This window comes from Vombatus ursinus, unplaced genomic scaffold (assembly GCF_900497805.2).
Source record: "Vombatus ursinus unplaced genomic scaffold, bare-nosed wombat genome assembly UNPS02009132.1, whole genome shotgun sequence".
Taxonomy (NCBI): domain Eukaryota; kingdom Metazoa; phylum Chordata; class Mammalia; order Diprotodontia; family Vombatidae; genus Vombatus; species Vombatus ursinus.
This window is the reverse complement of record NW_020948910.1, coordinates 4,968,426-4,994,416: the sequence shown is the minus strand read 5'-3', so window position 1 is coordinate 4,994,416 and position 25,991 is coordinate 4,968,426. Positions and strand designations below refer to the sequence as shown.

The following is a 25,991-nucleotide window of genomic DNA, read 5'->3' as shown; positions in this document are numbered from 1 at the left end:
CTTCCTTTGTAAAATGAGCTAGAGAAGGAAATGGAAAACTACTTCAGTACCTTTGCTAAGAAAACCCCAAATGGGTCAAGAAGAGTCAGACATGATTGAAACAACTGAACAATAACAGAATATGTAGTTAATCCTCAACTTTTGTGGAAGTAACATTCCTAGAAAACAGCATGAAAGTGAACAACGTGAATGTTGATACATTGAACTTATAGGAAATAGAAGGTTAGATGCCTGTGACCGCCAAAAACTGTCATCTTTCACTAGAGATCACTGAAAATACACTTCTCTGAATACAATTATTTATACCAAAACATTAATTCTGATAATGGATACTTTTCCTAACACAGTGACCATGAAATAACCTATAACATGCAGAGAAGAAGAGGCTTCCATGGGCAAGGATTGGGGTAGGGGTCTTAGAAGAACCCTGAGATAAAAAAGGGAAAGGGGGAGCCTCTACCATCTCCAGTGGTTGAATTGTTCTCTGAAGAAAAGCACATGCCCTGGGACGAGTCTTCAACCCCCCACCCCAGTCTGGAGCTCAGAATTCCCACTCCTCGCTGGACCACCTGTGAAAGGGTGAGGGTAACCACCATTTACTCACATAATTTAGCCACTCTTCCATTTTGTTCAATTCCCCTGTTGAACAATTGAGAGGTTACTTTAGCATTTTCTGAAATGGAGCCACGAACACTTTTACAAATACTTTCCTCCTTTTTGTGGATAGAAACTTGCACAGTGCACCTCTCATTTTTTTCTTACTGCACATAGTTGCAAATGTGTTACATTGCCAATGTTAAAGTGAAAGTGAGGTTACTAATAAAATCATGTGAATACTTGAAGTTGAAAAGATTAAATGCACAAATGTTGAAGATTGATTGTACATATGTATACACATATACCTATATGTGTTCATACTGTATAGAGATCACTCTATAGGATAACACTCATACATAAGTGTGTGTGTGTGTGTGTGTGTATATATATATATAATATATATATCACTATGTAGGATGAAACACATATATAAAATGAACACACACACACACATATACATATACATATATATACATATACATATACATATATATATATACACACACACATATATATATGTATATGTATATGTAGATACACAACAGGTATCCAAGAGTTTTTTGAAACATCCTATATAATATTAGGAGGGATCATAAAGATCATCAGATAAATGAAATAGTTGTCCTGGTCAAAGATCTCCAATTTCTTCAGCTGTTTCTCATGACATGCAGACATCTTAGATCCCTCATCATTCTGGCCATGCTGTGTTAGATGCTTCATAGTTTGTCAGTATCACAATGTAGCACACAGTACTGAATACACTACTTCAGATTAAGTCTGACTAGTGCAGAATACAGTGGAACTATCACACAAAGTCTTCCAGACCAGGAGCTCTTAATCTTTTTTGTGTCATGGACCTCTGATTGTCTGGTAAAGCTTATGGATCCCTTCTTAGAATAATGTTTGCAAATGCACGAAATAAAATGCATAGGATTACAAAGGATACTAATTACATTGAAATGTAGTTATTGAAATATTAAAAAAGTAAGTGAAGAACCTAAGTGAAGAACCTAAGTGAAGAACCCCTGACTTAAATACTATTTTTGGGGGGGGGACTAGGCAATGGGGTTAAATGACTTGCCCAGGGTCACACAACAAGTGACTGAGGCTGGATTTGAACTCAGGTCCTCCAGACTATAGGGCCACCTAACTGCTCCTGAAGTACTATTTTTAAGAGTGTATGTGGAGGGGCACCTAGGTGATGCAAGGGATAGAGCACTAGCCCTGTAGTCAGGAGGACCTGAGTTCAAATGTGGCCTCAGACACTTGATACTAGGTGTGTGACCTTGGTCAAGTCACTTAACCCTGATTGCCTCACTTAAAAAAAAAAAGTACATATGGAAAGGTAGATGGAGTACCTACACCCATGAATTCACAGATCATTTGAAGCATTAAAGTAAAGTAAGATTGCACTGTCTTTTTTTTTTAACTGCCATCTTGAATAAAAGGTCACTTCTCTGATCTTATCTTTCTTGACCTTTCCATTGCCATGGGTAACATGGGACCTCAGTACTTTCTACTGACTAGGTACATATAATCTTCATCAAGTTTACCTCTTACCCCTCTGAGAAACTTCTTTGGCAGTTCTTTCATAAACTATCTTTTGACAGAATGGGTTCTAAAACAAATCTTACTTTTTAAAAAAAATTATTGATATCTTTGGTTTTTATGTTTTCTTCCATTTCTAGTATATCCTTTTCCCAACTAGAGAACTGTTCTTTAGAACAAAGAATAAAAAGAATGAGTGGGCAAAGCATGACTCCTAGTTCTTCATTGTATATCTGGATATAGGACAATATGATTTACTCCCATGGATTTTTATCATATTTATATATGCAGAAATTAAATAATTATTTATATAGGATGATATTCATTAAGAATAAATGCAACACATGATTTAGGAAGGATTAATACGTTCCACAAATGGAAAATAAGAATTCACATTTATACAGTGCTTAAAGGTTTGCAATTTGCCTTTCTTACAACAGCCTTCTTAAACAGGCAAATATTTTATACCCTTTTTACAGAATAGGAAACTAAGGTTATGACAAATTAAGTGATTTACCCATGATCCCAAAGCTTTTGAGGGTCTGAGGCATAATTAGAACCCAAGTCTTCAGACTCTCGGTTCAGCACTCTGTACTGCCTCTCAAGAAATATTGACTCAGTGAAAACAGCAAAAAACAGCGTTGAGGAGAGGAGAAAAAGGGAGCCACAAGCAGCCCTTTTGTTGAGTTTAGAACATGGAGTGGTCTAGCTGTGTGACCTTGGACAAGTCACTTAACCCCAATTGCGTAAAAATATAAATAAAAAATTATTTAATAATAAAAAAAAGAACATGGAGTGGATACAACAAAAGCAAGTTATTTTCTGTGAAATATAGGTTGGAAATAATGTATAGCTATACTTTTTGCAGTAACAAATAACTCCAGTGGTTTTCTGTTTCCTGGAGGATCAAATATGTCATTGAAATCTGCAAATAAGAGAAACTGAGGCAACAAAGTTTTGAGCATGATCAATTTATTAGCAAAGCTTTGTTATGTTGTTTTGTCATTTTTTAGTCATAACCAACCATTTGTGACCCCATTTGGGGTTTTCTTGGCAAAGATACCAGAGTGGTTTGTCATTTCCTTTTCCAGCCAATTTTACAGATGAGGAAACTGAAGCAAATGGGTAAGTGACTTGCCCAGGATGACACAGCTAGTAAGTGTCTGAGGCTGGATTTGAATGCAAGATGATTAGTTTTCCTGGCTTCAGGCCTGGCATTCTATCCGCTGTGCCACCTAGCTGCCCCTATTAGCAAAGCTAGTAATCACCAATAAATGGGGTCCAAGGCTCCTCAGTAACCAAAGATACCCCTGACAGCCAAGGAAGTTCTTTTATAGTTAAGTGACACAATCTATTTTTAGGAATGTGGGTATTATCGAGTTACGATTGGCTAGAATGGGGACTTTCCTTCGTCCGCGCCGTGGGGATTTTATACAACTTGGGAATTTTTACATAGCTTAGAACATCTGACATAAGTCCTTCATGGGATACATTTCACTTTTACCTTAAGTTTCTCCCAAAAATGAGTAGTGGGTGACTTATAAGAGGGAAATAGGAAACTAAATTTGACGACTCAAGGAGTTTTAACCTTACATGGTGAGAGAGAATAGTAACTTGATCAAAATTTAATATCGTAAATATGAACTCTTCTTTTTTAGCTTTTAAATACATACTGGCCTCAATCTAGCTTTTCAGCCTTATCAGACATTATTCTACGTCCTTCACTTTGTAATCCAGCCAAACTAGCCTTCTCTCTATTCCCCACGTAGGAACATTCCTTTTCCATCTCTGTGCCTCCTGGACTGGCTGTCTTACTTGCCTGGCATGCACTCCTTCCTCACATTCACTTGGTAACTTCTCCTTCTTCCTTTAAGATGCCATTTAAGCCCATCTATTGCAAGAAGGCTCTTCTGGTCCCTGTCAATTGCTAGTACCTTTCCTTCCAAACAACTTTGTATTTAATGTGTGTGTGTGTGTGTGTGAGATATTTATTCATTATATATGTATGTGTATGTATATATATATATTGCCTTTCCAATTAGAATGTAAGCTCCTTGGGAGTAGAAATTGTTTCATTCTTTGTACATGGGCGCTTAATTAATAATAACTAATAATAGCTAACATTTATCTAATTATTACTATGTGCCAGACACTTTGTTAAGTGCATTATAACTGATAGTTTATTTGATCCTCACAACAACCCTAGGAAGTACATGCTATTATTATCCTATTTTACAGATGAGAAAACTGAGACACCTTGCCTAGGGTCACACAGCTACTAAGTATCTGAGGCTGGATTTGAATTCAGATCTTTCTGACTCCAGGCCCAGTGCTCTATCCACTGTGCCACCTTGGTGTCCCAAATACTTATTAGTTCAGTGATGCTATCAGACACAACTGATGTGTTTATTAGTTTTGTTGAACTGCTTTTCTGTTTTTTCATCTTTGTTATGTAGGTAGGAAGGATGGGAAATGTATTTAGAAATAAAGGTGTTGGGAAAACAAGAGATGTCAGTCATTTTTTTCTAAAAAATAACATAACTTGGACCATTTAATTTGTGTAAAGGGAATTTCCATTTCTGTTTTCCCTGATGCAGCTTCAAATAGATAGTATCTATGATTGAATAAGCCAAAGCTATCTTTCATGTTGCATTTATAAGTCTGGAAAAGCATAGTCTGTGAGGGAGGATTAATATAACTTAGTTGAATTAGACCAGGAGTTTTTAACCTGAGGTCTAAGGAAGGATTTCAAGGTGTCTGTGAATTTGGATGGGAAATATGACATCTTTTTTTTCACTGTTCTTTAATTTTCTTTGTAATACTGTGTATTTTATTTTATGCTTTTAAAAACATTGTTCTGAGAATGACATTTATAGGTTTTGCCAGACTGTCAAAGGAATCTCTCTTTCTCTCTCTCTCTCTGTCTCTCTGTGTCAAACACACACACACACACACACACACACACACACACACACAAACACACACATGTATAAGAATTTCTGAGTTAGACTAAGGAGAAAACTGTTGAAGTGAGAAATAGAATCTTAAGGCACTAAAGTGGAAAGGGATCTTAGAGAGCATATGGTCTGACACATTTTTTATACATTAGGAATCTGAATCCAAGAGAAGTGAAGTAGTTTGCCCAAGGTCATATAGCTGGTTAATGCCAGAATCAAAACTTGAGCCATGTTTCTTCATTCATAATCTACCATTCTTTCCATTATACCATGCCATCTGTGAAAGCAAACTGACTTTTACAGATCCCAGCAACATGCCATGTGTATTTGCTCATTTGTTCAGGTATTTGAGGATAATGTCAGTCATGGGGTTGATAATAATGAATATCACATGGTCATTTTGAGGAGAAAGACAGTGGCCTTTTCATAGCATTTAGCTTTCTCTTTTTGAGGAGCCTCAGCTAGGAATCAGGTTGGCAACTTTCCCAACATTACCCTGTCTACTCTCCACTCACTTCTTTGCATTCAAAGGAAGGAATTCACATCCTAGGAATCTCTTCTGTGTATTCCATTCTTATTCCTTTCACTTGTAATCTGTGACTTAGTGGCTTTTATTAAACAGAATCTCGAAGGATAAACAGAAGGGCCAATTGGTAATGGTTTAACCTCTCCTTGGTAAAACATTACCATTATGATGAACAGAACACCTTGGCTAGTAGCCTCTAGATGAAGGGTCCTCAAACTTTTTCTACTCATGACTACCACCCAGATATTCCTGTGATATGTATCAAGTTCTACATAATGTCTTCCTTATTTAAAAAAAAATTCTCATTTTTCTTGTAGATGCTACAAACTCCAAACTACTTTTGAATTTTGTCAGATTCATCCTACCTTTTTGATAACACAACAGAGCTTTAAGATTGAGATAGAAAGGAAAAGACAGGAAATGAAAGGGCTTAGAGGCCACTTCCATGAAGACTACCTTTTATCATGATTATCATTTATTAATTGAAGTACTATACTAATTAGCATTATGCTTAGGATTATGTGGAAATGTCTTGGGATAATCCTACTAATTTCAGAAAATATTGATCTAGAAAAATCCTGTCTCTCTTTCTAGATACATGAAACAATTCCCATGGTCAGTAAAGATATTGGTTATCAGAAAGTGAGTCTTGCCATCCCTTCAATTGTCTCACCTCAGGCAGCTGGATTAGTTGTTGCCAACCTTGAAGATAGTAAGCTTAAATTCTACTGCCACAATTCTCTGGCCACTGAAGAAGGCACAAAGGACTATTAAAAGTCAAGCTGAAATAGAGAAAGTTTGTTAAAATATCAGGAGAAATGATCAGGTCAGTTAAACTCTGGATAATTTGACTCAGGGGGTTTGTGGAATCTCTTTTACTAGGGATTTTTCAATTAAATAATCTGAACAGACTGGTTTAGATTATGGAAATGCACTTCTACAGCACTAAAAGGTAGAACCAGGTAGGTGACTTTGAAGTCCCTTTATGCCCTTTCTTGTGTTATTCAATGGGACGCCCCTATAGTAATTCATAAATCAACCTCTTGCTTCTTAATAGATGACCATATATGACTCTTGCTTCCTAATCCCCAGTCCCCTCCTTTTCCCAGCCTCTACCCAAGATTTGTTTTCAGAGGATTTTCTGTTGTGTATGGGAGCAAAAGAGAACTGTATCTCATTCAAGTTCACCATCAGTGATTTATTTCAAGTAAAAGGAGCCAGGAAAATTTCCCTGTATCAAGCCCTGGCTCTGAAAAAGGTATGACTTCAAGCCAAGGGAATGTATTTTCCACCCTTCTCTATGCTTTCTGTAACTTGCATTATTGTTTGCTGGGCTATATTACATGTTGTTTACCTCAGCTCATAGAGTCATCTCTGCTTTTAGCCCTTTTAGGAATTTCTTAAATATGATAAGACATGTGTTATAATGTCACTGAATTTTTCTCTGCATGAGGTTGTCCAAAAAAAACCATAGCTGATACAAGCAATTCAATTTATGATTGATTAGGGAGGCTATGACTTGGAGGTTTTTCAGAAAATGGTGTGGGGGTTATCTAAGGCAATGCAACTTTGGATAGGTTTTTGCTTCATGAAAGCTGAGAACCTGGGAAGGCTTACTAGGTTATTTAATCTGCACCTTGTCCAGGGGTAGGGAACCTGCAACCTTGAGGTCACATGTGGCCTTCCAAGTCCTTGGGTATGGCCTTTTAACTGAGTCCAAATTTTACAGAACAAATCCTTTTGTGAAGGGGATTTGTTCTGTGAAGTTACATTAAGTAAGGAAGACTTGAGTTCAAATGTGATCTGATCAAATGTGACATTTACGAGCTATGTGACCCTGCGCAAGTCACTTAACTTCTGTCTGCCCCAGGCTCTTCAATTGTAAAATGGGGTTCATAATAGTACCTACCTCACAGGGTTGTTACGAGAATTAAATAAGATCATAATTGTAAACCACATAGCACAGTGCCTTTGTACATTGTAGGTGCTATATAAATGAGTATTACTTTCCCCTCTTTGACCACTAGACCTTCAAGTGCCACTTTTGAGGAACTCCATAGTTGAATAGGCTTCAGCTTTAGAGTAGGTTTCCCACATTTACCATAAATTTTTCTCTTTTCTGTTTTATGTAAATATTTATCCCTTGGACCATCTTCAATAGCTTTTCTTCACTTCTTAGATATTTGTCTTAGTCCGCTAAAGGTTATACTTGCTAATGATATGCATTAAATCTGTGCCTACTCCAATTTCTTTATTAGATTCCATCTGAAACATTGTCTTTTTTTTTCTTCCATTAGTCCTTAGGCTTCCAAAAATGAAACCCATATTTTAAGATGAAATTTTCCTTAAGTGATACAAAGTTGTAAATTAACTAACCCTTTTTATATAAAAAATGTAGGTCCTTTAACTTTACTTCTGATTTTCTATACTGCTATATCTCATTATAGTTGTGTATCTAATTTGTTGTCCCGAGAGAGAAAAGGGACCTATGTAGAAAAATGTTTTCTTTTTGTTGTGGCAAAGAACTGGAAACTAAGGAGTGGTGCTCATAAATTGAGGAATTGTATGAATAACTTAAAATATATGAATCTAATGGAATATTGTTGGCCCATGAGAAATGAAAGGGATGATTTTAGGGAAACCTGGGAAGAATTGTATGAACTATGTAAAATTAAGTGAACAAAACCAGGAGGAAAATTTATACAATAACAACATTTTCAGGGCAAATAACTTTGAAAGACTTTAAGAACTCTAATTGTACAATGCCCAGTACAATTCCAGAGGAACAATAATGAAAAATGCTCTCCATCTCTTGACAGAGAAGTGATGAATTCACAATGCAGAGTGAGACATAACATTTGTGGACATGACCAATGAAAGAATTTGGTTTTTTTTTTGAAAGTTCATATTTATTACAAGGTTGTTTTTTTTTTATTTTGTTTTGTTTTTCATATTTGGGAGGAGGCAGAGAAGTTTTAGGGATAGGACTACTCTCCCCCAACCCTGCTCCCCAGATGAGAAGAAAACAGAATGAAGGTCAGAAGGAAATATAGACAAGCAGGACAGCTTTGAAAGTTACCCGTTGAATTAATAAAGTTATACATAATCCCTGCTATGTATCTGCAGTTTCATGTACAATTGTGTATGGAAACACTCATTTTATTTGCCGTTTGTGAAGTTCAGAATAAAAAAAATTGATTTAAAAAAATGAAAATACTTCAAAAAGAAGAGAAGGAAGGAAAGTAGGTGATCTTGAATCTTGTTTCAATCTCAGTGAGCCTACTGCAGCAGCTAGTGTCTTTGTCTACCAGGGAATGGGATAGCAGTCTTCAGAGCACATAGGGTGACCTATTACAGTTGTGCTTTCCCTTGACTGAAAAATCAGGTGGGAAATGCTGCTTTGCCTCTTCTTTTCCATCTGAGGGGATGGATATTTAAGTAGAGAGTTTTCTGTTCTTTAAGTTCTTCATTTGCTATTTTAATCAATCCATTTGATGGAAAGGATCAATCTTTAATAATAATAATAATTTGCTGTCCCATTGCATCATTCTTTTTGCCTGTTATATCAGTGTTGACATGAGATGTTATTGCCTTATAGGTTATCCAGGCTGTCTTTTTTGGAATTTGTGTACTGACTGACCTTTCCAGTCTCCTGACCAGAGGGAGCAGTAACCAAGAGCAAGAAAGACAGTTAAAGAAGCTCATCTCTCTCCGTGACTGGATGTTGGCTGTCTTGGCTTTTCCTGTTGGTGTAGTAAGTACTATAATAAGTAATTAATTTAACCATGGAAGTGATTTGTGTCTTATTTTCAGACCTCTTAGAAATAAGTTGCAAGTTTTTTTATCAAAAGGGATCCATGATTGCCTCATAATGAGAGGACTTATGATCAGTTAAAACCCAAAGCTTATGATTCTTTCATCCTGGGCAATTCCTAGGTATTCTTAAAGCAGATAAGACCCACCTCCCATCCCTTAGTCCACTCTCCAAACTGTGTCATTAGTTAATATCATTTTAGGCAATGCTACTTAACAACTAGGGCTGAACTCTTTCTTTTCAGTTAGGTTCCCTTCCTAATTTAATTACCTTGGCAAGTAGGAAAGCCCTACTGTCAACACACAGAGACCACATCACCCTTTAAATGGCTTCATCCAAGTCACCACAAGATATTGTAAATTTCATCCTGGCTAGACCTACACATGGAAATAATGTTTCAAGTACACCTCAGATTGTGTTTGTGGGACTGTGTGAGTAAAAGTGTGCTAACCTCCGCCCAACTTTGTCAACTGGCATGTGGTTGCATGGGTCAGAGAAGAGTCGAAATGGCCTATGCCTGTGTCTGCAAGGACTGCATGTTGAGAGGGCCAGAAGGCTGTCCCTGAAAGCCATCCTTTGGCTCTTCTTGTACCCATCTGTCAGTTTATAAACGAGCAGATGCCTCCATATACTGGCATTGATTTCCTAAATGGAGGAAAAGTGAGAGTTTAGTAGGCATTCTGGCTGTCACTTGAGAGGTTCCTGCCTTTCCCATCCATTTGTCCTCTTCGTTGTGGCAGAAAGCTGATGAGACAGATGCTCCAGGAATTTAATTCTCTGTGAGATGGTGAATGTCAGAATTTTGTGAACTAGACCTGGCTTCCAGATCTTGAGGGCAATACCAAGGACAGATGAAACTGAGCAAGTTGGTTTGAGAATCTCCACTCCTCTCTCCCTCAACCTTTGTCTCTTAGTCACCAATAGTCAGGGCAGCTAGTGGATAGAGTGCTGGGCATGGAGTCAGTCCAATCTTCAGATCCAGCCCCAGACACTATATGATCCTGGGCAAGTCACTTAACCTCAGTTTTTTCAGTTTCCACATCTGTAAAATGAGGATAATAATAGCACCTACCTCCTGCATGGGTGGTGGCCCTGGGTCCTCAAGTGTGGCCCTTTGACTGAATCCAAACTTCATAGAACAAATCCCATTAGTAAAAGGATTTGTTCTGTAAAACTTGGACTCAGTCAAAAGACTGCACCCAAGGACCTAGAAGGCCACATGTGGCCTAGAGGCCTCAGGTTCCCCCTCCAAGTCCTAGGGATGTTGTGAAGATCAAATGAGATAATAATTGTGAAGTGCTTAGCACAGGGCCTGGTACTTTAGTAAGTGGTATATAAGTGTTAGTTATTAATTGAGTATTTGGAGTTAAATGCCTTAAGTGTTAGCTAAGATTTCCTCCCTTGGACTTATCTTATAAATTTAAAACCATTTCTATGAGGACAGGCTTCAAAATTAACTTCACTTTCAGCATGGAGAAATCATCTACCATGGTAAGCAAGTTAGTGTGGGAAGCTGTCAGAAAAACAAGCTATTTGAGGTGCTTGTTGTAATGTTAATTCATGTATTTCAGTTCTGTACATTTACCATGTCCTGCTGTTTCCTGTGTGAGTTTTTTTGTTTTGATATAAGGAAATCCAGAAAAAAAGCATTTTATAATAAAAAGTTAGCAAAACTACCCCCCTCCTAAGGATTACAGCCTTTAATTACAAAGCTTTAATATAGGCATCAAGAATAATTATTAATTGTGGCAGCTGTCCTGTGGTTGTCCAGTGCCCCCTTTGTTTAGTCATGGTTAGGCATGAGACAGAAAATCAAAGACTCTGGCAGTGTATTTGGCAACATTCTTGCCTGCCTGGCTGCCAGGTCTTGTTTTGCTCAAAGGTAAGATTAAGTGACTTGTGACTCATGATCATATAGCTAGTAAAATGAGAGAGCCAGAATTCCAATTTAGCTTTTCTGATTTAGAGTGCACATATTCCTTAAATTCATACCATGGTGTAAGTGACATCAGGACATTACCTGAGGACATTTTTTGATATGGGAGGAGTCATTAAGTGCTTGAAGCAAGGAGAGTTAGGGAGGGTGGAAAAAAAAGGAGCTAAATTCAAACTTCTCATGCTTTAAGGTTTTGTTTAAGTCTAGCTGTGTGTGTAATCATTGGCAAAAGGTTCATTCTAACCAACTCCTACGTATCATGGATATACACAGACTTGTTAAGATGGGGAATGGGGTGGGGAGTGAGTCTTCTCAGCTTTAAGAATACCTAGGAATTGCCCTGGATCAAGTAGAATTGAGGTGACCTGTTATTAAGTACATATACTACTGAATCACTTCACACTATTGTTCATCTACTGCTAGGGATAAGTAAGTAGCAACCCCTGGGCCTTACTTTCTCTTAATGGGCAGTCTTGCAGCTGCTGCAGTAACCATAAATTACAAATAAAGGTGCTGCCATTCATTGGTACTAGGAGCTTCTTCAGCTAGGGACATCCCTGAACCAGTGAAATCACAGCTCGCATCCCCATCTCTATCCTATCAACTTATATCCTACAGTATAATATATAATATCCTCTAATTCTAAAGAGGAAGCTATTTTGGTTATGAAGTCAGCACAAATATATGTTAGAAGATATCAAAAAATTTATTTTAAAAACTCAATGTTCAGGAAATTTACAAACTAATTTTATTTTAAAGGTATTCAACCAAAACATTTTTTTCTGGAAGCTACTCCACTAAAATAAATTAAAAGTTACAGAATATAAGCCAGTTTGAAAATGTGTATTAACATGGCAGACAAAACTACAAGTAGGTCAACATCAACTCCTTTGAATGTTATCATGAAGCAAATAGAAAAACAAAACACTTGCTGAATTTACTTTGTTCATCAATAATTGTTATATGTGTCAGCATTGAGTCAGTGACCTTGGTTGATTTAAAGTTAGTTTAACTTACCTGTGAACTGAAACAGAAATGCATAATGAATAGAATGTTATCATCTTGAGGGCAGAGAATGTGGTTTCACTTTTATCTTTATATCCCCAGCTCCTTAGTATAGTGCCTTGAATATAATGGGCACTTAATAAATATTTGCTTAATCAATTAATAAACATTTATTAAGTTCTTACTTTGTGTACTATTCTTTCCTGTGCAGTCCCTGGAGATTTAGAAGACAAAAATGAAACAGTCCCTGCCCTCAAATAGCTTACGTTCTAAAAGAGGAAACAACATGTATACATATAAGTATATACAAAACTTGCTTTTGGAAGGGAGGCACTAAACAGCCTCATGGAAGAGTTAGTATTTGACCTGAGCTTTGAAGGAAATCAGGGATGGTTGAATTGAATGATATAGAAATTTTCATCCTTTTGTTACTAGGGTTTCTGTAAACTTTAGGCATTGGTGAAATCACATAAGATTTGCCCATTTGAAAATTTTATGAGATGCTTTTTAGTTTCTAGATAAAATGAATGCAGAAATAAAACTTAAAGTATGTCTTGATACCCATTGATGGCTGTAAAATTCGGCCAAAGTCAGTCAACTTCTTTAAAACCAATCATGGAATATACCATCAAAGGCACAAATACAAAATGGTAAATGGTTCCGTTTGGGGCTTAAACTTTTTCTACACACGACCCCTTCTTGTGTTTTGGCAGCATTCCTTGACAGTGTGTGGCCTGAGGGCATGCACAATGCAAAATGCACATACTTTGTTCAAAACCAAGGCTGCAGTGAAGTTGCCCAATACAACATGGGCAAGTGCTGCCAGAAATACCTCAGATTCATTATGTATTTTATTTTGTATTAACTGTTGGTCATTGCACTTTCAGAAATCTTTTACTGTTGCCAAATTTTTTGCAACCCTATACCCACAGATTAAGAAGTGCTGCCTATTTGACTGAGCAATCTCATTTTGGGAGGAGGGGTCAAATATAATGGTTAACTTGGAAGAGTCAGGGTAATTATTTGTGACATTGAACCAAGATTCCTGTTCTAACTTTAAAAAAAACTCTCTATCACTTTAAATGCATGTTGCCTTTCTTTCTCATATAGTCACAGGTATAGTTTAAGTATAGGCATTCAGTTCCCAATGTGCAAAAGAGTTCTCTTCCAAATGTTCGTATATGAACTATTTGGAATTCAAAATTATTTTCACATAGAAACAATGCTGGTTTGTTGGCTAAGGTTTCCAGGCAAATCCATCAAAAACTGCTTACTCTCTGTAATGTATGCCTAAACTAGTGGCACTGTGGTGTAGTGGCTAGAGAACTGATAGTGAAGCCAGAAGAATTCCCTCTTCTAACACATGATGACTGTGTGACACTACATAAGTTAACTTGGTATCTAGGCAACTAAGAATAGAGTTCTTAAACTTGGGTTTGTGAACTTCTTTTCTCTTTAAATGTTTTTTATGTATGTATGTGTGTGTGTGTGTGTGTGTATTTGTGTATATGTGTATTTATATATGTCCAGGATATTGAGGCAACTAGGTGGTGCAGTGGATAGAGAGTGGGACCTGTAATCAGCCCTGAGTTCAGATATGGCCTGGGACATTTACTAGCTGTGTGACCCTGGGCAAGCCGCTTAACTTCTGTCTACTTCAGTTTCTTCATCTGTACAAAGGAGATGATAATATAATTTACCTTCTAGGATTGTTGTGAAGATAAAATGAGATAATATTTGTAAAATACTTTGCAAACTTTAAAACATTATTTTAGTTTACACTAAGATATTTTAGAACCTTAGAATCAGGAAGACCTATTTTCATGAATTCAAATCTTGCCTTGGACACTTAACAGCTATGTGATCCTGGGCAAGTCACTCGACCCTGTTCTCCTCAATTCCTTATCTGTAAAATGAGCTGGAGAAGGAGATGACAACCCCAAATGAGGCCATAAAGAGTCAGACACGACTGAAAAAACGACTGAACTGAAAGTGATTTGGTTTTTTATTTACTAAACTAAGCTATTTATTTAGCCTATGCTACAATAAAGCCGTTTATTTCCATATTTTCAGGGTAACAGCAAAACCATAATGAGTTTTTAGTACCTTTTACTAATACAAATTACAAACCCACTTAACCAAGGGATGATCACAAAAAGGCAAAAATTTCATTGAAATGATTTTCAGACCAATAGTGCTGCTAATTACACATTTTTATTTCAGTATATGTATGCACACGTGTGTATATATATCCATGGTGTGGAAAACTCTTTCCACACAGGTTTTAGAATCTGAAAACCTGAGCTTGATCCTGGCTCTGTCATTTACTAGTTGTGGGACATTGGACAAACCATATATAAAATGAGGGGTTAGTTTAGATGGTCTCTGAGATCCCTTCTAGCAAAGGAATTAGTATATGGTAAGCACTTAATAAATACCTCTCCCCCTCCCTTTCCCTTTCCTCTAGGCAGAAGTTAGTGAAAGTCAAAATTCCTTTTTTTTTTCCTCATCTAAGTTCACAGATTACTTGAAATTTATTCTCAGGTCAAGAATCCATATCCTGGTGGACAAAATCCTAGAAGCTTTTTATTCATGTGTTAGATGTTAGTAAACCAGACTTGGTAATTCTAATAATTCTAACCACAGTGTTACCCACTAAAGGAATATACAGGCTTCTGGTGATGTCTCCCAGTGAGCGTCATCTAGTACCTTCTACTTTTCTTCCTCTGCCTTAAATTTTGATTTTTTGTTTTTGTGTTTTCTATTAAAACATGGCTAGGAATAATTATCTATTTTATAAAATGGGTAGGGGTAAATACATGAATTCATTACCTTTGCTTTAGACTTCTTTCTGGATACAACAATCTTAGTTTCTTGCCTTTCGGGATTTCCCCCTGCCCCCTCTCCTTCAGGAAAGCCCTGGCTAGATAATCCAGGATTTGTATTATCTACACTAAAGCTTCTGGAAGTAATGAGGTTAATTGAGAGTTTACGATAATCTCTTTATGTGGACAGCAATTACTAATTATGATTATTTGACTGGTTGACCTAGAGTCTACTTCACAAGACTCTACCCCAAGGACATTAAAAGAAAAAGTATTCAAATTAAAGATAAGTAGAATTGTGTTTTCAGTATAACCTTAAAGATATATGTTCATTGCTTGAATGAACATAACATCATTTTGATTTGCATTGTTGCTTATACCTGAAAAGTTGGCTTTGATCAGTGGTGCTAATGACCAGAAACCACCATAGCTACCAATACCTTTCAACTCATTTTTCAGGGATAACCCCTGGAATGTGTCCCTTGGCATTTGATATTTGTTTCTGACCCTGTTGTCATTTTAAAGAAGTATTTTAAAATGTTCCTGTGATGTTACATGCCTCCAAGCACTGAACTTAGTTAGAAGCAAAGGAAAACCTAACAGTTTTTGTATCCTGTGAGTTTACTGGTAACTATGTTTCCTGGTGAGATTTTCATCGCTATTAGATTTATAGACATTGGCATCCCCAAAAGACACAAAAATGACAAAATACGTACACTCATAATCAATGATAGCAAGATAAAAGTGATTATACTCCCTTCCCAGAAATAATGTTTTCTCTTGACCTAAAGAGCCCTTTCATATATGAAGAGCTAAGAACACACGTACACATTAACACAATACACATACACTGTTCATAAACACAAATCTGCATGCCTGTATCATACCGTGGAGAGCACAGCACGGCTGAAGAGTGAGGCATACTACTTTGACCCATTTGAACCATGAGTCAGCCCTGGTTTGGAGGATTTTGACAACAAGAGAGTAACATTCCAGCACTTACTGAAGCAGCCAGAAGTTAAGTGACTTGTCCTGGGTCACATAGCTAGTTCATGTCTATCTGGATTTGAACTCAAGTCTTTCTGACTCCAGGTCTAGTACACTATCCACCATGCCATCTAGCTGCCAATGTATAACAAGTATAATAACATGTACATGGATCAGTTTTTTTGAATGTTATACTTAATTGCTTTCAGTTTCAAAATTCTGTTGACAACATCTGATTCTAGTTGTCTATTTTCACAATTATAAAAATTGAGTTCTCGTAAGTTCCTAAAGATTTTATGTACTAGCCAGGGGCAGAATTCATTAAAATTCATTTTTTCACTTCGTTTGGGTTTAATGTACCTGTTTCGCTTAATGCTATATAGAAATCTTATCCCAGGATATTAAAATAAACCATATGTTAAGTAAACATAAGCATTTACAAAAGTATGCTGAATAGATTTTGTTACTGTGAAGTATGGAGATCTTTGGGTTTGGAGTCAAGCTGGGTTCAAATCATGGCTTTGCTACTCGCTCCCTGTGTTATTGTGCACAGACTGTTTATCTTCTTGGCTGGGCAAGTCACTTAACCACTGTCTGCCTTAATTTCCTCATCTGTATAATGGGGATGATAACAGCTCTTACTTCCCAGGGTTGTTGTGAGGCTAAAATTAGGCAAAATTTATAAATTTCTATATAAATGTTGATTGTTTTTAACTATTATTATTATAGAGATGGCAAAGGGAGTAGTGATTCCAAAGAGCAAGTTTGACTTTATTAGGAACAGGTCTTGCCAGTTTAAATTTATTTCCTTTTTTGTCAGGCTTATTAAACTAGGAAAGGACAATACTGTAAGTATAGTTTGCCAATTTTTGACAAAACATTGAATAAAGTATCTTATACTATTCTTGTAGGAAAGATGGTAAGACATGGACTAGACAATAATATAATCAGATAGTTTTAGAACTGATTGAATGGTTGGACTCAAAGATCAATGTAATCTTGGAAGAGTTTCACTGCAGTGCCTGAGGGATCTGGACTTGGCCGTGTAGCCATTGATAAGATATTTTTTATTAATGACTTGGATAAAGGCATAGATAGAAAAGCTAACATACTGGATGACTGAGTCAGTATGCAAAAAGATTTCAATAGACTAACATATTGGACAAACTAATAAAATGAAATTCAGGAGGGAGTAAATGTAAACTCTTTAAAGGGTTCCAAAAAATCAGCAAGTTCAAGATGGGGGAGGTGTGGCTAGTAAGCAGTTTGTCTGTATAATATCGGGGTGGGGGTGGTGGTGTTTGACTATTTTGCCAGCTCAATTTGAGTCATTCCTGTGATGTGGTAGCCCAAAAAGTTTATGTAATCATGGGTTGAATTAAGAGAGACATAGCTTCCAGGATTAAGGAAGCAATAGTGACCCTGGTCAGACCAAATTGGGATTGTTGTGTTCAGTTCTGAGCACCACAGTTTATGAATATTGGTAAATTGGAGAATGTCCTGCAGAGGGCAGCTACAATGTTAAAATACCTCGAGTTCATGTCATTTAAGGATTGGTTGGAAGAATTCAGGATGTTAAGCCTAAATGTTTTTAAGTAGAATAGAATAGATGATCAGGGAAGACATGAACCTCTTATGTTCGAATATTTGAAGAATTGTCATATTCAGAGGGGTAAAGCTTATTCTATTTGGGCAGAATTAAGAGCAAAGAATGGGTAGAAGTTTCAAAGAGTCAAATTTAGGTTTGATGTCGAGAAAAACTTCTTAACAATTAGAGCTATCCAAAATTGGAATGAGCTGCCCAGAAGATAGTGTTTTTGAGGTCTTGAGTTAAAGATTGGGTTTCCACTTTAGGAGATTTTATAGTGGGAATTCCTTTTGGAGTATGGCTTGAACTAGGTGACTTCTTTCTACTCTAAAATTCTGTGGTTCTTTAATCCAATGAATTTGACACATCGACTAGTTTGAAATTATCCTTGGGTTAATTTTCGGTATATACGTGGATTTAGAGCAGTAGTTCTTAACCTTTCTTTTGTCATGGACCCCTTTGGAAATCTGATGAAGTCTGTGGACTCATTTTCAGGATAGTGTTTTTAAATAATCTGAAGATGTTTTCAGTTTCATTTAGAAGTCAGGATAAAGAAGTAATTTTTTTCTTATCCAAGTTCATGGACCTCCTGAAATCTCTCCCCACCCCTACCCCCAGGTTAAGAGCCCCTGACTTAGAATCTCATATTTAAAATCTATAGAATGGGAAAAGGAAATTCAAATCTGGCCCCCTAATTTAAGAAAAATCTACATATTTTGATTGTTGTATTTAAATAAGTAAATATAATAATAATTTGATTTCAAATTGAAAACAAACTAATTAATACATATTTTAAATCTGTGAATAAATATTCTGTAAATATAATGAGAAAGGATGGGAATTTGATAGTATTTAGATTGCAAGAGGAACCAGATGCTTTTCCCTCCTGTTTGTAAAGAAAAAAAAAAGGACCACGTAACTGAATACTGACTCAATACTGAAAACTTATGACTGTCTCAAGGTATATATTCACTATCTTTTATTCTTGTCTTGATTTCAGTCACACTCTCACCTGTAAAGCAGTCTTCTTTCTGCCCTTTTTCAACTGGATGCTGAATAGATTAGTATCTTCATTGCCTGCTAAACTGATTTCTTAAGCACAGGAAATAATCCTGACTTAGTATATTTGGTCTATAAACGAATGGCATTGTTTTAGATTTTACTACTTCAAAGGACTGTGAAAAAGTGCTTATAGAAACATTAGATTGTTATTGTAAATTATTAAATATGATGCCTTTCTGCATTCACCAAAAGCCAGAAATTAACATCCATACAATCCAAAAGGCAGGAAGCAAAAGCCATCAGATTTTGAGAGGAACAAAAGCAAAATGTAGAAGAAATAAAAACCAAGAGATTTTGTAAAAAATAGATACAGAAAGTTCATCTTATAGCTACTTTTTAGTTCTCAACATAAAAATGATTTCTGCTGTTTATCTACTAAGGTTCTGTTGATACCAATTTGTACTCTCTCTCAAGAAGTGGCAAGGCCAGCTATTTGAAAAAGTAGTTGCTTCCCAGAGCAAGTCAGAATTTTTATTTGACCAGCTCAGTGACATAATGCTAATTTGTGGATTCCTAAGCAAAGCTTTAGAGAGAGATATTTGGTTCCAACCCAAGCTTTCTCACCATATTCTCAAAGATACACATTTAACAGGTCTCTCAGCATTGCAGGGGATATGTGAATGATAACTATGCTTATTATACCAACTATACATGTCATTTCTCGGAGTTTACATTCTCTTAGACTAGGAATACTTAATCATTTTTATGTGTTATAGACTCCTTTGGCAGTCTGGTTAAGTTTATGGACTCCTCGGAATAATGTTTTTAAATTTGTAAAAGAAAATATGTAGGATTAAGAAGAATTATGTGGAAGAATTATGTTAAAATAACTATGTAATTTTTTCCCATTCTTGTTAAAGGAGTCTTTGAAATCTTTCTTGTTCATTGTTCAGTTATTTCAGTTACGTCCGACTCTTTGTGATTACATTTGGGGTTTTCTTGGGAAAGATACTGGAGTGGTTTACCATTTCCTTTTTGACCTCATTTTACAAATGAGCAAACCAAGGCAAACAGGATTAAGTGACTTGCCCAGAGTCTCACAGTTAGTTAATATCTGAGGCCGGATGAGAACTCAGGAAGATGAGTCTTCCTGACTCCAAGCCCAGCACTTTATCCATTGCACCACTATTCTACTAGGTTGAAAACTCCTGCTCTAGACGAAAAAGGTGATAAAAGTCTTTTAAAAGAACAATGTAGATGTTTTTTCCCTGTGATCTATACCAAGAAAGAGCATTTGTAGTTCATTCAACAAGCATTTGTCAAGCATCAACAATGTGCTAGGCACTGGGCTTGCAAACACACACACGCACACACATACACACAGAGACCACTTATGTTCTGTGGGATTCATCATCAAGAAAATACAAAAACAGAGAGGATTGATACCACTGACACAAATAGTGTGATGTTCATTATAAAATAGAGATAAAAGCTTTCCTTTAAAAATATCAATACAGATGTATCCCAGTATTGAGGACCAACAAAGAAACTGAGTGATGTTATTAAGTCTTTAAAAAAAGAAAAGAAATCTGATTAGCCCCAAACTGACTTCCATTAGAGAACAGTCTCTTCTACCTACTCTTGTCTTCTGTCTCCCTTCCCATCCATTCTTCTCTACCTCCACTGCCTATTGTTCTTTTCTAGGTTGAAAAGAAAACAGTGTCTTCCTGTGTGGCTGTTATGTGACAGTGAAATATTCTGTTGGTGGCATTAGAAGAAATGCATTGTATCTATTACCTAGTTTAAGTGTGGATCAAAGTTTGCCATCTCAGCTGGCCAGAATCCAAACTTAACACATTTCCCCCCCACCAAGAAATCATATCCCTGGACTCCATCCATGTACAGTTTCTGAACTTGTAGTTGTTTCTGAGAATTGCCATGCTTGTCATTTGCTTATTCTATGGCAGGTAGTCAGTGTTGGCAAGATACAAAATACTCTCATTCATCATCTTTGTTTTCTTCCAAGCGTATCAAATGCAAAAATCAAAACACAAATCTGGCTTAAGGAGGTGACAGAGACCTGACATAGACTGTCTAGCTGTTCTGACTTATTCTCTTCCCTGTATTTTGGAAGAACAGATTTTCAAAGGGCCTTCCAAAATGTTTCTTTTCTTGTGCAAAAAGTTCCTTCACTTTGTATCTATTCTAAGTTGTGCAAATGCATTGGCCCTTAAAATGGTTTGTAGATGTGGACACATTTTTCCATGTACTTGAGAAGTTAAGTTTGATAGAAATTATATTGAATGAAAAAGTTTGTATTAAGCACTTATTATGTGCAAAAAATATTGTGATAAGCTTTGGGGACACAAATAGAAGAGCAATTGAGTCTTTGTTCTCCAGAAACTCATATTCAAATAAAGGGAAACAACACATATAGGAAGAGCCTTCTGCAAACCAGATGGAAAGGCCCTATGGTCCTTTGGGTACAGTGGCAAAGCAGATGGTAATGCATTTTCTTTAATGCCATTTCCATTGATAAAACCATATCTCTTTCTAATGTCGAATCATTTGACAATGCCAAAGTCGTTGGTGTCAAGAACTTTCATTCTGGATCTTCAGTAGCAATGATTAAAAAGGAGGTGGGGGCTTCAGTACCTGCAGAAGTTGCCAGGTCACATCTCCCCAAGAGGCAGTGAGGTGGTGTACAGTGTGCTAGACTTGGAGTCAGACAGACCTGAGTTCAAATCTTACCCCAGACTTGATGAGAGTTTCCATATATAAAGTAGAACAGAAAAAGCAACTGCCCATCTAGAGTACATACAGCTGGCCTCTCCTTCCAAGTATATAATAAATCCAACATGTTGCTTTCAAAGCTGTCCTACGTGTCTGTTTCCTACTGACCTTCCTTCTGTTCTATTCACTTTAAAACATGCTTCAGTGACCTTTTCTTACTTTTTTTATTAAACTTGGTCACTATCACTAACCTTCCTTCTTCTCTGATATCTTTCCTTCTAAAACATTTTATATATCTGTATCTGTATCTATATCTATATATATTAATTTTTAACATGTATTTTTAAAACTTTGGGTTACAGATTTTCTCCCTTCCTCCCTCCCCACCCACCCTCATTGAAAAGGCCAGCATTTCGATACAGGTTATAGATGTGTAGTCATGCAAAACACTTCCATAGTAGTCATGTTGTGAAAAACTAAGTATATTTCCCTTCCTCCTATCCTACCCCCCCCCATTTATTCTGTTCTCTCTTTTGATCCTGTCCCTCCCCAGAAGTGTTTGCTTTTGATTATCCCCTCCCCCAATGGCCCTCCCCTCTATTAACCCCCTGCTCTCTTGTCCCCTTTCCCCCTTATTTTTCTGTAGGGTAAGATAGATTTCCATACCCCTTTGTGTATGTTATTCCCTTCATAAGCCAAATCCTATGAGAATAAGATTCACTCATTCCCTCTCTCCTTTCCCCATTTCCCCTCCACTGTAAAAGCCTTTTCTTGTCTGTTTCATGTGAGATAATTTACCCCATTCTACTTCTTCCTTTCTTCTTCTCCCAGTATAATCCTCTCTCACCCCTTAATTTTATTTTCCAGATATCACCCTTTCATCTTCAACTCACCTGTGCCCTCTATCTATCTATCTATCTATGCATGCATATAATTTTTTCCCTCCCACTACCCTAATACTGACAAAGGATTCATGAGTTACAAATATCATCTTTCCCTGCAGGAATATAAATAGTTCAGCCTTAATAAGTCTCTTATGATTTCTCTTTCCTGTTTACCTCTTCCATATTTCACTTGAGTCTTGTATTTAAAAGTCAGATTTTCTATTCAGCTCTGTTCTGTTCCTCAGGAATGCTTGAAAGTCCTCTATTTCATTGAATGACCATTTTTTACCCTGAAGGATTATACTTAGTTTTGCTGGGTAGGTGATTCTTGGTTGTAGTCCTATCTCCTTTGCCCTCCAGAATATCATACTCCATGCCCTCTGGTCCCTTAATGTAGAAGCTGCTAACTCTTGTGTTATCCTGATTGTGTTTCCACAATACTTGAATTGTTTCTTTCTGGCTGCCTGCAATATTTTCTCCTTGACCTGGGAATTCTGGAATTTGGCTACAATATTCCTAGGAGTTTTCCTTTGGGGATCTCTTTCAGGAGGTGATCAGTGGATTCCTTGAATTTCTATTTTGCCCTCTGGTTCTAAAATATCAGGGCAGTTTTCCTTGATAATTTCTTGGAAGATGATGTCTAGGCTCTTTTTTTGATCATGGCTTTCAGATAGTCCAATAATTTTTAAGTTCTCTCTCCTGGATCGATTTTCTAGGTCTGTTGTTTTTCCAATGAGGTATTTCACATTTTCTTCTATTTTTTCATTCTTTTGGATTAGTTTTACAGTGCCTTGATTTCTCAATTTGTCCCTAGCTTCCAATTGCTCCATTCTAATTTTTAAGGAAGTATTTTCTTCAGTAAGCTTTTGGACTTCCTTTTCCATTTGGCCAATTTTGCTTTTTAGGGCATTCTTCTCCTCTTTGACTTTTTGGACCTCTTTTGCCATTTAGGTTAGGCTATTTTTTTTTTTTTTAGGCAGTTGGGGTTAAGTGACTTTACCAGGGTCACACAGCTAGTGTCAAGTGTTTGGTCTGAGGGCAGATTTGAACTCAGGTCCTCCTGACTTCAGGGCTGGTGCTCTATCCACTGTGCCACCTAGCTGCCCCTAGGCTATTTTTTAAGGTGTTATTTTCTTCAGTATTTTTTTGGGTCTCCTTTAGCATCACTCTCAGTTTTTCTTCTGCTTCTCTTACTTGCTTCTCAAAATCCTTTTTGAGCTCTTCCCTGGCCTGGGACCAATTCCTATTTTTCTTGGAGGATTTGGATGTAGGAGCTTTGACTTTGTTGTCTTCTTCTGGTTGTGTGTTTTGATCTCCTTTGTCACCAAAGTAAGATAATATAGTCTGACTCTTTTTGTGCTGCTTGCTCACGATCCTGGCCAATTTCTTGAGTTATAAACTCTTTGTTAAGGTAGAGGTCTGTTTCCAGTGTGGAGAATGTATTGTCCCAAGCTTTGGGGGTTTTGTGCAGCTGTTTTCATAGATACATCTAGGGATCTGTAAATTTTCAGTTCTTCCAAGGTGCTACGATCAAGGGTGAGGTGTTTACTCCTTTCCTTGCCTGGGCTCTGGTCTATGAGTGACCACATGCACTCTTTCCTGTCTTGGAGAGTTCCCTGCAATCCCGCTCTGATCAGCCACTCTATTCCTCGTCATTCTGTGGGCCGGAAGCTCAGGAGACAGCCACCACCCCAGAGCCGAGCTCAGGGAATAGACCTGGGACACTGTGCTTCTCTCTCACGATAGAAACAGACTTTTCCCACTGATCTTCTAAGTTGTCTTTGGAGTCCATGGGTTGAGAAGTCTGGAAAACGCCACAGCTGCCCACGATTTAGTCCTCTGAAGTCTGCTCCAGGTTTACTGTGGCCTGCGCGCTCATGCTGAACTGCGTTCCTCTCCCAGCCTGGCGCGATATACCTTTTCCAATCAATCATCCAGGTTATCTTGGGCTGGAAATTTGTTTCACTCTGTCTTTTTGTGGGTTCTGCTGCTTAGAATTTGTTTAGAGCCATTTTTTATAGGTATTTGGAGGGGTTTGGGGGAGAGCTCAAACAAGTCACTGCTTTTACTCTGCCATCTTGTCTCCGCCTTTCCTTCCAAAAAAATTTGAAAAATTTGAAAATTGTATCAAATATGCAGTTAAGCAAAGCAAATGCCTACATTAACCATATCCAAAATGGCACTAACTGGTGGATAGTGTTTTAAAACAAAATCTACCTCATTCTGCACCTTGAGTTCATTACCTCCCTGGCAGAAGGTGAATAATAATGTTTGATTAGTGGTCCTCTGGAATCACCATTAGTCATTGATCAGAATTCCTAAGTCTGTTTCAAAGTTGTTTTTCTTAACATAGTCACTGTTGTTTAAAGTGTTCTCCTGGTTTGGCTCTCACTTCAGTCTTCATCAGTTCATACAAGTCTTCTCAGGTTCATGTGAAGTCATCCCTCTCTTCATTTCTTACAGTACAATAAACATTCAATTACATTTACATACCATAATTTGTTCATCCATTCCTCAATTGAAGGATACCCCATTAGTTTCCAGTTCTTGTACACTGGAAAAAAAAAGTGCTCTAGATATTTTTGTACATGTGGTCCTTTCCTCTTTATTTGATCTTTTTGGTGAATCAGCTTAGTAGTGGTTATCACGCAGTCAAAGGCTATGAACAGTTAGCTTAGTGAATTGTGTAAGGTATAGTTTTGAATTACTTTTCAGAATAGCTGGACCAATTCACTAAAGTTTCACTTTTAATCTGAATATTCAGAAAATCCCCCAATAAGAATCCTCTTAGGAAGTTCCAGAGATGATAAAACAGTGTCTACTATATTAAAGATCATTTGTGATTCACAAAAATACAGGCTTCTTGGGCTTTCTGATTGCTCTCTTTTATCCCTACACCAAAAACTGAATAATAATAACCCAAGGGTAAGTGAAATATACTTGGGTGCCTCTATGACAAATCAACCCTAACTTTACTTTCTTTGACTAACATATTGCATATTGTGTATATCCAGCTGCTCAAATAAAGCAGGAGCTGACTTAAGACTTTCATTTAGGACCCTATAAAAAATATAAAATATTTATATAAAAAATAAATATGGGGTTTTGAGCAAAGCCTGGAACCATAAATGAATGTTTTATCCTTTTTTCCCTATGACTCCATAACCATCAGATTTTTTTTTCCCCAGCCAAAATCCTAGGGATCAAAACTTCTTGCTTATTCCTTTGCTCAGAAATTTTCCTCACAGCTGAAGGTCTGATGAGTTGGTACAAATCTTCAGTATTTCTTGCTGACTCCAAGTTTTAGCAAGCTTAGCTTTGTATGCAAAAAAGAAAAGAAAAGAATAATAATAACCTCATTCTTTTCCCCTGCCCTTTCTCCTCATTTCAGTAATTGTGTACAGAATTGAGCCATCACACATTAACATGATACACTTGTTCTTGATATGTGAACCCAAGGTCTTATCATAAAAAGGATTAACTACTTTTGTCAAGTGATTACTAAACTTATCCAACATTCTTCAGTTCAGTGTTTCCCAAACTCATTTAACCATGAAACCTTTTGAGACCCGAAATATTTTGACAAATA

At 36.9% G+C, this 25,991-nt stretch overlaps 1 protein-coding gene across 3 annotated transcripts in view; it reads left to right on the top strand.

Moving 5' to 3' along the window:
- AIG1 (androgen induced 1) overlaps positions 1-25,991 on the top strand; it is a 329,615-nt gene that overhangs the window by 82,636 nt on the left and 220,988 nt on the right. For all 3 annotated transcript variants that reach the window (XM_027850744.1, XM_027850743.1, XM_027850745.1), the window contains exon 2: positions 9,227-9,382. In XM_027850744.1, coding sequence (XP_027706545.1) covers positions 9,227-9,382 — 156 coding nt within the window. The remainder of the gene's footprint in view (positions 1-9,226; positions 9,383-25,991) is intronic.